Raw genomic sequence first — 13,183 nt, 5'->3', positions numbered from 1 at the left:
TTTCAAGCTGATTCAAACCAACTATTTTATTCTAAGACAGCCTGCTGTGCTCCTTAAGGAATAAGAGTTGAGAAGAGAATTATTTTCCATCTCTCAACACAGACTAATTTATATTTAATCACAGAGAAGTACAGAAAGAGTAAGGCATTGAGTCAGCCAGGGTCAGAATTGTGTGCTGTCCCTGGGGCTGTTGTTAGGGTGTTTTTTTGCCCAGTGGCACAATAGTGGTAAGTTTTGCAGTACTATGACCACAGTCATCAACAGAAGTAAATGTAACCATAATATTACATGAACTTTACCTTTAATGACATTCAGCTTAATTTGCTTTACATAAAATTAGCCTTGTCCGACATTACGTGGTCTGCCCCCCCCCCAAATCATATAAAAATGCACCCCTATAGATTGGATCTTATCACATGTTCTATTATCTAATCACTTCAAGCCACACAGTTTGAGGTGTCGTACATGTTTGTACAAAAACACCACTGAGATCATTCACTTTGCATATAATGTGTTGATTGAAGAGTTTGGGATGGGTTTCTTTTGTTCTCTGGTGTGAGTTGTGATCTCATTACTGGAGCTTTTTATGGGTGTAGATTTGAAATCCAGGTTTAACTGCACCAAATCCTGTCCATTTTGTGATTCACGGAATGAGTTTTGAACATTTTATTTTTCAAGTGAAACTGAAAAACTGCATACACTAAATGTCCTGTCATGCTCATAGCATTATGGGACTGCTGTAATTGTCAAAACGATGGTCTGTGATGGGATTTTATAAGATCTGTAATCAATATTCACGTCATTTCAAACCTGTATGACTTCCTTTCTTCAGTGGAACACAAAAAGAGATGTTAGTTGGAATCTCTGCAACCATTCACTCGCATTGCATGGACAAAAGCATTGAAAGTGAATGGTGACCGAGGCTATCATTCTCTTACATTCTGTCTAACATCTCCCTTTTGTGATCTGTGCAAAAAAGAAAGTCATACATGTTTGGAACTATCCCTTTAACATACTTTGGTTAAAGTAGTGGAGTGGTGGTGGCGTAGTGGATTAAAGCACATAACTGTTAATCAGAAGGTCGCTGTTCGATCCCCACGGCCACCACCATTGTGTCCTTGAGAAAGGCACTTAACTCCAGGTTGCTCCGGGGGAATTGTCCCTGTAATAAGTGCACTGTAAGTTGCTTTGGATAAAAGCGTCTGCCAAATGCATTAATGGAAATGTAGTCTGCTAAATTACTATTTGCTTTGTCTGCTTTAATATAGGGATGCACTGATCCGATACCTGGATTGGTATAGGCCCTGACACTCCAAAAATGACATAAAAGAACCATAAAAGTACCATTATAGTAGTCCATATGACTCATGAATTTAAATCAAAGTGTCTTTAAGACATACGATAGCTTTCAGCCAGATGTTGAATGAGAAGCCAATTTAACAACTGTGTACCAGCCTACATACCAACAATCGAGTCTTTCTGGAGTGTTCTGCCAAAATAAAAGTCTGAGAGTTTTAAAGTAAAGAATATATGACTGAAATAGATTACTATTGGATGATCAAATTCAAACATGTAATTAATTATAAATTATGCATTTTTAATTAATTTCATTAAATAGTCCAGATACAAATTGAAAAATTGTTGCTTTTCTATTGAAGACTTTCACTGTAATTACTGTTAATTTTGTAGCTGCATTATCTAGTAGGCTAGTAAACTAAAGTTTTTCTTAATAGTCCACCCATGTTTTTATGTAATTGGTTTTTGGTTTCTCTATTCAATAACAAATTGTGTAGTTAGAGGTTTGTTGTTTATTTACATTTTAAATAGTACCCGTAATAAATTCTACACAGTATAGATATTCATTAAGACAAAAACAGCACAGGTATCGGATCAGGATCGAAATCGGCCAAACCGAGAGTTAAGGTGACTGAATCGGGTCGGGAGAGAAAAAGTGGTATCGGTGCGTTCGTACTTTAATATTTATTGGTTTCTCTCTTTCTCTCTCACACAGTGAACAGACATAACCATCTGAAGGACTTTATGCTGGTCGTGTCTATAGTCATCGGTATAGGAGGCTGCTGGTTTGCTTACATCCAGAACCGCTCCTCTAAAGACCACATGAAGAAGATGATGCAAGACCTTGAAAGCCTCCAAAGGGCGGAACAGAGCCTTGATGACCTCCAGCAGAAGTGAGAGCCTCTTCTCTGTGTTTTTTTAAGATTTTCTAAACCATGCAAGTCTTGGGCAAGTCTAAGTCTGCAGTGATGAATTAGAACCATTTAATCGCAGATAGTTCTGCAACGAGTGGTCAACCAATATGGGGTTTTCAATGGCCGATACCAAGAGCATGGTGACTGATTGTTGTTATAATGCCAATATACACATTACATATTTTAACTCTAGTATTGTCTTAAGGAACTGCACCCTCCTTTTGTCCTTTTTGGGTCATTTTTACATGTATGAAAACAATTCAAAATGTAAAAAACTGAACAAAAGACACTCCTTAAAAATCTGTTTTTATTGTGGTTCTAAGTGGATAATGATTGGGGGCAATGAAATGCACTGAATATTAATGGAGTAACAATTATATATATAAAAAAAAAAAAAAAGTTTAAAAAGTTGACAAATATTAGCCAATATTGATTATTTGATTATTTCAATAAATTTTGGCATGTTATATCTTAACTATATTACAGCCATATCTGATGTATTCTGTGGGCATTTTAGTTACAACTTTAGTACATGCCTATTTCACAAATTAATCTCTATTGCCTTTTCCAGCAGTCAAAATGGGCCCTATTTGCATGTCCATCACAACAAATCCATTCCTTCCCGCTAATGTCAAACAATTTGTTGCAATGTTACAGGGGTTAAGGAAGGTGCTGCAATAGTCATTCTAATGTTTTATGAGAAAATTATATCCACCTAACCCTAGGGGTGCACCGAGCGATCGGCCACCGATCGAATATCGGCCGATCTTCGTCTTTAAGTCTGTGATTGGCGACTGGCCGATTGTGCCTAGAATCAGGGCCAATCTTTTTGCAGCATGCAGGGAATCACACATACAGAGCTACTTTAGTGAGTGCTTTCTCAGCCCTTGATGCATGACAATGTGGTACGACAAAGGGCACTTTAAAAAAAAATTTGGAATCGGTATCGGCCGAACTTGGTATTAAAAAAAGTTGAGGCTGGATAGTTACCGGCCTCAATTTTCCTGATCGGTGCACCCTACCTAACCCCATTGTACCCAGTCATATAAAATCATGTGAGTAAACTTATTTGCCAATTGTTAAAAATGAAAAATATACACTCTACATTTTGTGTGGAGATGTGCATGTGTTTGTTTTAATGGTTTTGACAAAGTCACAACAATTTGTCCCAGTAGAGTAATTCAAACTATACAGTAATTATGTGTTATTTACCTGTTCTGGGTCAATAATGACCCTAAGACAATTGGAGGGTTAAACACAGAATGTTTGCCATATTAGTCACAAAGTTTACTACATTTGAACTATGTGAATAAAGAAGTTGTTAATTTTCGATTGACAAGGCTTTTTGGTAGATTTTGGAATGGGCACTAGGGGGACACTCATTTTTATCAGCATGAAAATACTGTTACCTGTCAATTTATATCATATAACTTTATTGAATTATGTTTATTATATCGAAAATGTAGATTTTTTCATCAAAGTCTTACATGAAAAATTGTGCACGTTTTTGTTTTGAAATGACGTAATCTGAACCTCCAGATGAGCTTTGCAGTGGTTTTGTCTTGCATAAAGGAAAGAACACTCACATAGACATGATGTATGTATTCTGTACAGGATCTCATAAAGTGAGGATAGCATTACATATGATTTGCAGTCGCTGTCAGAAAGGAGTGCCTATGAACTTAAATATCAGGCTGGTATCAAGTTTACAGTGTTTAGTAAGCTTGTGTTTTTGCCCTTCTGATAGAAAGGAAATGGGGCATGCATGAGTGAAACTGTGAGAGAGGACATCTGTTTTTAGTGACAGAGAGAGGGACGGAGGGATGTGCATAAAATGAGGCAGAGAGCACCAAATCAGCTCAACACTTTTATTCTACTTTATCATTAGATATGCCCAGCTGTCCCGTATTAAATGGAATGTCCAGTATTTTGTCAGAAATGAAAAAGTATTGTACGAGACACCTATTACATATATTATGGGGAGCCAATACATCTCATACAGCTTTGTGTCCTGCATTGAAGTGGAAAAATACTCAAGGGTGTTACATGCAATCCATCTATAATGAAAATGTTAGGAGTAAGCCAAATGTCTTTTAAAATGTGAGAACGGCTTGGATAATGTTCGTATCCCCTTTAATACCAAATGTCTTCTGCTGGCTTCCTGTCAAAGTCCTCACACTGACACATAGTCTGTCACCTTTGAGACAAAGACACAGGCTTGTGTGTGTATGTGGAGAGGTCCATATGAAGTGTGTGTGCGCGTGAAGGGGATGGGGTGGTGGAAACTATGCAGAGTGTGTGTTGCAGCTGAGGACGTCCAGCATGTTGTGTTCTGATGCAACTGGGTTAGAGAATAGATCTTGAATATAAATATATTTTGACTTTGATGCATTGGCGGAAATATAAACATGTGAAAAATACTCTTGTTTTAAGGATTTTTAGACCATTTTAAATGGAAAACTGGATAAAAACACTTGATCACACTTTTTTTTTCTTTTTTGTTTTTTTTCTTCAATTCAGTTAATGTCATTTAGAGGTATTTTTAAAAGATGATTTTGTCCTGTTTATTGTTAGTAAGCACGTTTAATACAACATTTTTACTCTGGTAACAAGCTGAATAGTCTGATAAGAACTAATGATTAATTGTTGCAATAATCGTTCTAATAATAGTATACGTGTGTGTGTCAGCATCTGGCAGCCAAAAGCTTGGAATAATGTACAGATTTTGCTGTTTCAGAAGGAAATTGGTACTTTAATTCACCAAAGTGGCATTCAACTGATCACAATGTATAGTCAGGACATTACTGATGTAAAAAAACAGCACCATCACTATTTGATAAATAATGTTTATCAAATCTAGACGGGCCCCATTTCCTGCAGCCATCAGTCCAACACCTTATCCTTGAGTAATCGTGCTAAATTACTAATTTGGTACTAGAAAATCACTTGCCATTATATCAAACACAGTTGAAAGCTGTTTGGTTCGTTAAATGAAGCTTCACATTTTCTTTGTGTTTGTTTTTGAATTGCCACAGTATGCAATAGACTGGCATGTCTTCAGGTCAATATTACGTAAAAAATGGCAAAATAGAAGCAACTTTCTCTACAAACTCGTCAGTCAAAGACAACTGGCTCTAACAAGGACCGAAAGAGATGTGGAAGGGCGGGTGTACAACCACACAAAAGGATAAGTACATCAGAGTCTCTAGTTTGAGAAATAGACACCTCACATGTCCTCCACTGACAGCTTCATTGAATTCTACACGCTCTACACCAGTTTCATGTTCTCAGGGGTGCAGGGCTTAATGGGAAGAATTGCAAAGAAAAAGCCACTTTTGAAACAGTAAAACAAAAAGAAAAGGTTAGAGTGGGCAAAGAAACACAGACATTGGACAACAGATAATTGGAAAAGAATTGGATCTTAACCCCATTTGAGCTTTTGTGGGATCAGTTCGATTGCAAGGTGTGTGAGAAGTGCCCGATGTGACAAGTTGCTACAGGAAGTGTGAGGTGAAATGTCACCTGAGTATCTGGACAACCTGACAGCTATAATGCCAAAGATCTGCAAAGCTGTCATTGCTGCAGGTGGAGGATTTTTTGAAAAGAACTCTTTGAAGTAGTTTAAGTTGTTCTGAAATTTTGTTTCCAATTGTAATTTCTCACATTATTAATGTCCTGACTATACATTGTGATCAGTTAAATGCCACTTTGGTGAATAAAAGTACCAATTTCTTTCCATAAGAGCAAAATATGTACATTATTCCAAACATTTGCCACCAGTGCATAAATAATACTCATCAACATGTGTAAATTCAAAAAATTTAAAAGTGGTGTAACTGTCCAGAGATAATTGAAAAGTAAATGTATTCAATTCAAATGAACCAACATGAATGCAAGGATTACACTTCTAAGAACTTGACATGTTTTAAACTATAATTTTTATATATTTTATATAATTTTTATTAACATCATTTGTATTATCTTTTTGGTATCTCTTACAATTTTAACAGCATTTTGTATTACTGCAATCAAGATGTCAAGTTTGACGGCATGATGCGTTTGCTAAAACTTGTGTATTTCTTTTGATGTAGGCTTGCTTCATGAAGTTAATAGACTTTTTTTTTTTTTCTCTCTCCAGTACGTAGGCATTTTTTTCACCATTTGCATGTGAAGGCTTTGTCATAGCCACAGCAGTTGAGTCAGGCCATCCAGCAGTTTCCTGTGTAGGTGTTATGATGCATTTCTCACCAGACAAACGTCCTTGCATACTCTGCCAAACCACCACTTGAGTGATCCGTTCCCTGTCCATTCACTCAGAAACGAGGCCTAATGTAAGCTGCTCTTTATGCTGAACTATTTAGAATTGAACTATATTTTCTGAAGAAAATGCTGTGGGGCTTGCCATTGCAAAATTTGCAAGGATGTTGCTATATGGTTGCTAAGGTGTTTTGAATGGTTCATATTTTGCAATGCAGTTGCTTGGTATTGTAAAATGGCAGGCAAAACTGCTAAAAATATATAGATTTGCCCCTTGAAGGTCTCTGTGTTGTTCTGTCTTTTCTGAGCACTGAAGTAAAGCAATTATTGTTAATAATTTGCACTTTACAAATTCATCCCATTATTAATTTTATCTGACTCCAATTTTATATTAATCTGACTCCAATTTTAAGTTGACCTCTGATTTAGATTAAAGCTCTAAATTCTTTCTGATTATTCTTTTATTTTAATCATTTAAGTTATTGATTACTCTGAATCCTCTTCTATTCATTTACCTTTTGATCAGTTTCTAATGAGATTCAAACTGATAGTCTTTAAGTGGCTTCCTCCTACATTAAAGCTTCAGTTATGATAGAAATGATTCTTAAAATGGGATTCTCCTGCTTGGTTCCTCCAGAGCAGTTTCTCCTATTTTAAAGACCCAGTATTGATATAAATGATTTCAGAGGAATACAGAATAAATAAAAAAAGTAACAATTTATTTGCCAGGTAGGATTTAAAACACAAGTTAAAGAACATACCTGGCAGTTGAGAAAAGTACATGTAATTGCAAAGCATGGGAAATCTGAATGCAGATTCCTATTATTACAGTTACACACATTGAGGTGTGGGATCATCTGGCTACAGAGAACCTTGAGCTCTGGGCCAGCCTTCCTTAAATATCCAGAAAGAATACACATTGTGTGCCAAATGGTATTATCCTTTGATCAATGAGAATTTAGGGGTGAAAGGGTTCTTGGCTTCCTGGTGTTAAACCTTCAAGGAGGGGGATAGACCTCCAGAGTTATTCAGTAATTCGCAAAGACCTTATAACTTTGTTGTCATTAAGTTTTATAAACCTGGGGACAAAACACTATACCAGACGCACAGAGACATTTTAAATGATACCAAACATGTTACAAAAGTTACATTATTTGTATACATCAGATATGGTCTTTTGTTACATACAGATCTTAAGTGAGTTTGAGGTGATTCTGGGCTGAAGGGGAATGGATGATGAGGAGAGGGGAGAGAATGGGACAGATGTGGAAGGGCAACAAAGAGGTGTGATTTTACAGTCTTCGCTCAGTGGGGTGTGATGCCTCAGGAAGAGTTGCTAATTGTGAGAAAGTTCATTTGTTGATTTTCTCAAAGATCATCTCTTTGCCTTTGAATGCAAACACATTGGCACCCGCCTTACAGTATCCTAGGTGGTTACATACTGGCCCAATTCCAATTGATCAGTGGTGGGCCGTGCATTAAAATTCTAGGCCTTCAGTGTGATTCATGCCATTAAGAAAACACAGTTTCACAATGAATAAGACACCCTATGCCTTTGGGCATCATACATTATGTTGCAGATAACTAATAATACCAACTGACATTTAAAACAAATACATGTGCACACACGAAAGCCAGAACTTGAAATGACACTTTAGGCAAGCCTAATTTTAACTGCAGCATGACTGTATTGTGAAATTTTGTGTCTCCCGAACATGCATTCAAAAATCATAATTTTTCTATAATACATGGAAAAATCTATCTAATAATATTTGCGATTTAAGTGCCCGGCTGTGGCTCAGGTAGTAGAGCTGGTCGGCCGCTAATTGCAGGTTTGGCGGTTCGATTCCCGGTCCACTTGACTCCACATGATGAAGTGTCCTTGGGCAAGACACTGAACCCCAAGGTGCTCCCAATGGCAGGTTAGCACCTTGCATGAGTGTGAATGGGGACACAGTGTAAAGTGCTTTGGTAACCTCCTAAGGTTAATGAATGGAGTTATATAAGTGCAGACCATTTAAATGCTGCTTGCAGTAAATTTTGTTTCGTCAGGGTTCAGGTACACTGTTATGCTGCCTTCCATTCAAGTTGGATGTGGGATATTCCTACTAGATATCTCCGACCATAAATGCATTCCATTCCCAGATATTCGGAACTGCAACGCTTCCGTTGACTCTCATTAGAGATATCTCCTAGCAAGCCAACTGATAAACAATGCTGCAGCGCTAGCATTTGTGCTTCAGGTGTACGATTATCAAAAGAGATTTTCATCAGCAATGCTGCAGATGTTTGTTAAACAAGCTTTAATATCATGTAATGTGGAAACAAACTCATTTATCAATATTTACTTACTTTGTATATCTTCCTGAGTTTCCACATGTTCGTGTGACGTCATGCCCCAGTATCTCGGCAAAATTGGTGTTAATTTCTGCACGAGCCTACAAGTTGTAATTCTGACTTCAAGATGCATTCCATTGCACTTTTCCTAGAAAGAAGTTGTAAAATCCGACATTCTGAGTTGAATGGAATGCAGCACTACTTTTCAAAACTTTATCCGACACTGAATGCTCAAGCAGCCTAATTTACACCTCGAAAACTCCTGATGTTGCTATAACAATGCAAAAAGCATTTACCAATTTGAAGTGAAAATCAGTCTTCCTTTCATGATTAATACATTAAGCAATCACATGGTAATCTAGAACATCTCCGGTTTGTAAATCCATAAGGATCTCTTTCTCAACGGCAATAACAGCAGTGATGACAGCCGACTCATCGGCAAGATCTCGTGCTCTTCGCTTTCAAATTATTTACATCATTTAAAGCATGATTGCGTCACAAAAGGCAAGCTAGAAGGCCTCGACCGGGACATATCCTAAAGATCACACCCACCAAGAACAAATAAATCAATCTGATTGGCTGATGAATCTGACATTCTGACTTTAGTTGCCCATTCATTTGGACTGTTGAGGAATTCTCTGGGAATTCTGTATGCCTGATGGGGTTTGGGCATACAATTTGTGAAAAAGTTGTCACGCTTCACTTGTAACTGGCACTCTGGATAAATTTTTTGTTTTTCTCTATTTGTTTGTAGATTAATTAAGAGTGGAAAGCAATTAAAAATACATCTGCAAAAAGGTGATTGAGAATGAAAGGATGAAAAATATGTATTTATTTGGTATGTTAGGCCAGCAGAGAAGGCTTTGCTGGCCCTGAGAATTCATCACTGCAATTGATTAATAACATAATAGCTTCTCTTGAAGCTGCCCTATTTGAGGCATAATTCATATTGGTAGCACAAACAGTGCAGGACGAGTTATACACCGCGTTTAGGGGGTTGTTCGTATCTTCTGCTCCAAATATGAGCAATAGTGTCTCTGGCAAACACCATAGGCTATTAAAATTTAGTTTGACTTACCAGTTCTGAATGCAAACAATGTCATTTTATTTATGTCTAGTTCAACTCTCGTATCTTTTGGAGATGTCTCTTTTGTAAAGTCAGTCTAGAGAGAAAATGTTCTTCAAATGCATGAAACGGTGAACTGTGACCTCGTTTATCTGAGGCTACAATTGCACATTGTTTGTGAGACAGAATGAGAAACAAAGTTGTATTAATCATTGTATGTCATCCAGCCTACTGTTGCCAGTTTCTTTGCGTTTTTGTTTTCTTTTGTCGTTGGTGCTTACGCCAACACAAAGGAATGTGTTGTTTCAAGGGGAGGAATTTTGAGTATTTTGTTTGTACGAAGAGGTTGAGCTAAATCAATATTGAGCTAAATGCATAAAAATGGAAATGGATTGTAGGATTGAGGTACGATTACTGTGTTGCAAGTCTTGGCGGTCTGTGAATGGCAGAAGTCAGGGTTGAGTACTTTTTCAATCTTGGCTCCAAGTTCAGATCACCTTACACATCCACTGGTTTCCTCCTCCTGTCAGGTCAACCGTAAAGCTCTCTCTACCCTCTGCTGGCCATCAGTGATACTACATGGGCAGGACATGAAGGAATGCTCCCATGTTAAGCTCAATCGACAGCATATGTGGCATAATGTTAATTACCACAAAAATAATTTTGGACTTCTCCCTCTATTTAAAAAGGAGAAATTGTGGTTACAGTGAGGCACTTACAATGGAAGTGAATAGGGCCAGTTCATAATCACATGTGATCTGAGTCACTCCAGTGTCCTCTGAACTTTGTCATATGATATGCCTTGAGTTGAGCTCACAGACATGCAAAGCCCTTTCCTTTAAGGGAAGAATCATGTTGGGATTTAAATGGGCATGACTGAGTTAATCAGGGGCCCCAATGTTCCTCACAGCTGCCAGGAAAAATCCTTAATCTCGTCATAACTCAGGCAGTCACAGTGTTTTCCTCCGCCCTCTGTGCTCATCATGATGTAAGACACTTGAAGGCCCATTCCTCCTCCTAACGGTAGCTTTTTGCAAACAGGGTTTTGCAAATGGGGTTTATCAAAGAAGTTTTCTGCACCAAGTGCCCACACAGACATACTCACAGACATTAGAAAATACATGTGTATGAACAAAGGATTATGTTGTGTCCTAATCTTGAGGTTTTTTTTCTCTCTCTTTCCAGAAAACCCAAGTACAGGGTTGGTTTCAGGAGATGCAACTATTTTTAATCAAAAGTTGACAAAAAACCTTTAGCAGATGCGGGATATTACAGAAAAGCCACTCTTTAAGGAAACTGGACCAAATATATTGACAATGCATCTTGTATGCATTGAAGTATAAAAACATTTGTTTTCCTGAGCTATGATGTTAACTAATGGCTATTGGCTATTTAAAATGGCATAACTACATGGTTCTGAACCCCTACTATCCACTTATTTTTCTATTGGTTCTACGTAACCGTGTCGTTTTTCTGTCTTGAGTTTGTGTAACTGTGTGGTTTTCTACACAGGCTTCAGATCGCTCAGGAGGAGCATCGCTCCGTGGAGGTGGAGAAGGTAAACTTGGAGCAGAAGTTGAGGGATGAGATCAACGCCGCCAAGCAGGAAGCCCAGAGACTGAAGGAGCTCCGTGAGGGAACCGTCAATGAGCTGAGCCGACAGAAGTACGCAGAGGAGGAGCTCGAGCAGGTAATAGTACAGAGATGTACAAATGGCCGGCTGAAATCTCTGTGATACTCTGTTCTTAGATGTACTGTACATGAAGTCCTTTTTGAAAAGTGCTCTGTGGAACTTTTTTGCCCATTTCATTGTCCGCGCCAGGCAACAATGTTAGTCTGATAGCGCAAGTAATAGCGCACCTCTTCTCAACAAGCTGCGTGATTTTACTTAATGGAATAGTTCACCCAAAAGTCATAATTCTCTCATAGTTTACTCACTCTTATGCTGTCTCAAACTTGAATGACTTCCTTTCTTCCGTGGAACACAAATTAAGATATTTTGATAGAGATAAGTTGTCTGTTTGTCCGTACAATTCAAGTGAATGGTGACCAAATGTTCAAGCTCCCAAAAACACGTATATGTAGCATAAAGGTTAATTTACATTTTACATTTATACATTTGGCAGACGCTTGGTGGTGGTGGCTGTGGGGATCGAACCAGCAACCTTCTTATTACCAGTTATGTGCTTTAGCCCACTACACCACCACCACTCCAATATCTTCTATGTATTCAATGTCTTCTAAAGCGATCCAATTGGTTTTGGGTGAGAACAAACCAAAAAATAGCTTACTTTTTCTCTGTGCATCCTTGCTCATGCAGTCCCTGGGCACAATCATGATTTCAAGCTCGATTACTCTTACTGGTGCTTGACGCATGCGCTGAGTGCTAGATGGCGTTATAGGAAGTGTAACTGAGCTTGAATTCATGATCGCCAAGGAGACAGCTCATGTCAAGGTTTATAGTTTATAGTTATATTTTGGTCTGGGATTATCATTTCTGGGTGAACTAATCGTTTAAGCATTGGTCACACTGCACTTCACACTCCATTCACTCCCATTCAAATGCATCTGAAAGTCTGATGTGACTGCAGCTTTAGGGTACAATCAAAGTTTAGACTGAAAATGTTTACGATTGTGTGGGAAGTTGGTAGTAGTGACTTGTAAGATGATCTTAAACGTTCTTATCAGTACAGGAATACATTTTCTGGAGATGCAATCAGAGTTCACTGCATGTAGCAGACACATACTCTGTATCTCATTTCAGATGTAATGTTTTGACATAAAGGAAACATGTCGTCCCCCTTATGGAAGTGAATACATGTGACATTATTCTGCAATCAATCCAATCCTGAGGTTCGAGGAATCCCTTTACAAACTACTACTAATGGGAATTCCATGTGCCACCACACACACCTTATGGGTCCCCCAGCACAGTGTCCAGAGCACCACCACACTATGGCCTACTTTTAATGGTGTAATTACCGCAGTGCTGTTGCATAAGGGAGCATTTTAATGCTTCAAAAAAAGTTGTATCTTTGTAGGGAAGTCTCTTCACCGGATATGGTTTCTAGACCAGATCAGGGAATTGTAACAAGCTTTGAATCCAAAACGGTTCCTGCTGTGATGGAATTTAACTTCATATATAACTTGCATATATGTTAAGGGATAGTTGACATGAAATATTTTGGCAAGTTAACAACAGTACATGTACAGTTATTTGACACTGTATCCATGTGCTTTGTGTTTCAGTTAGGATGTTGCCTTAAAGCCAAATAAACTTTGGTTGTCCGTGTTGCTAATCGGAATGAGGTGT

General features: G+C 38.0%; 1 protein-coding gene across 3 annotated transcripts in view; it reads left to right on the top strand.

Moving 5' to 3' along the window:
- Window positions 1-13,183, top strand: part of LOC127631840 (stromal interaction molecule 1-like) — a 58,239-nt gene that overhangs the window by 33,378 nt on the left and 11,678 nt on the right. For all 3 annotated transcript variants that reach the window (XM_052110213.1, XM_052110212.1, XM_052110214.1), the window contains exons 7-8: window positions 2,012-2,189; window positions 11,383-11,560. In XM_052110213.1, coding sequence (XP_051966173.1) covers window positions 2,012-2,189; window positions 11,383-11,560 — 356 coding nt within the window. The remainder of the gene's footprint in view (window positions 1-2,011; window positions 2,190-11,382; window positions 11,561-13,183) is intronic.

The sequence above is a fragment of the Xyrauchen texanus genome, chromosome 38, assembly GCF_025860055.1.
Source record: "Xyrauchen texanus isolate HMW12.3.18 chromosome 38, RBS_HiC_50CHRs, whole genome shotgun sequence".
Classification (NCBI taxonomy): Eukaryota; Metazoa; Chordata; class Actinopteri; order Cypriniformes; family Catostomidae; genus Xyrauchen; species Xyrauchen texanus.
Note: the sequence above shows the minus strand (reverse complement) of the source record. Positions and strands in the feature narration are given on the sequence as shown.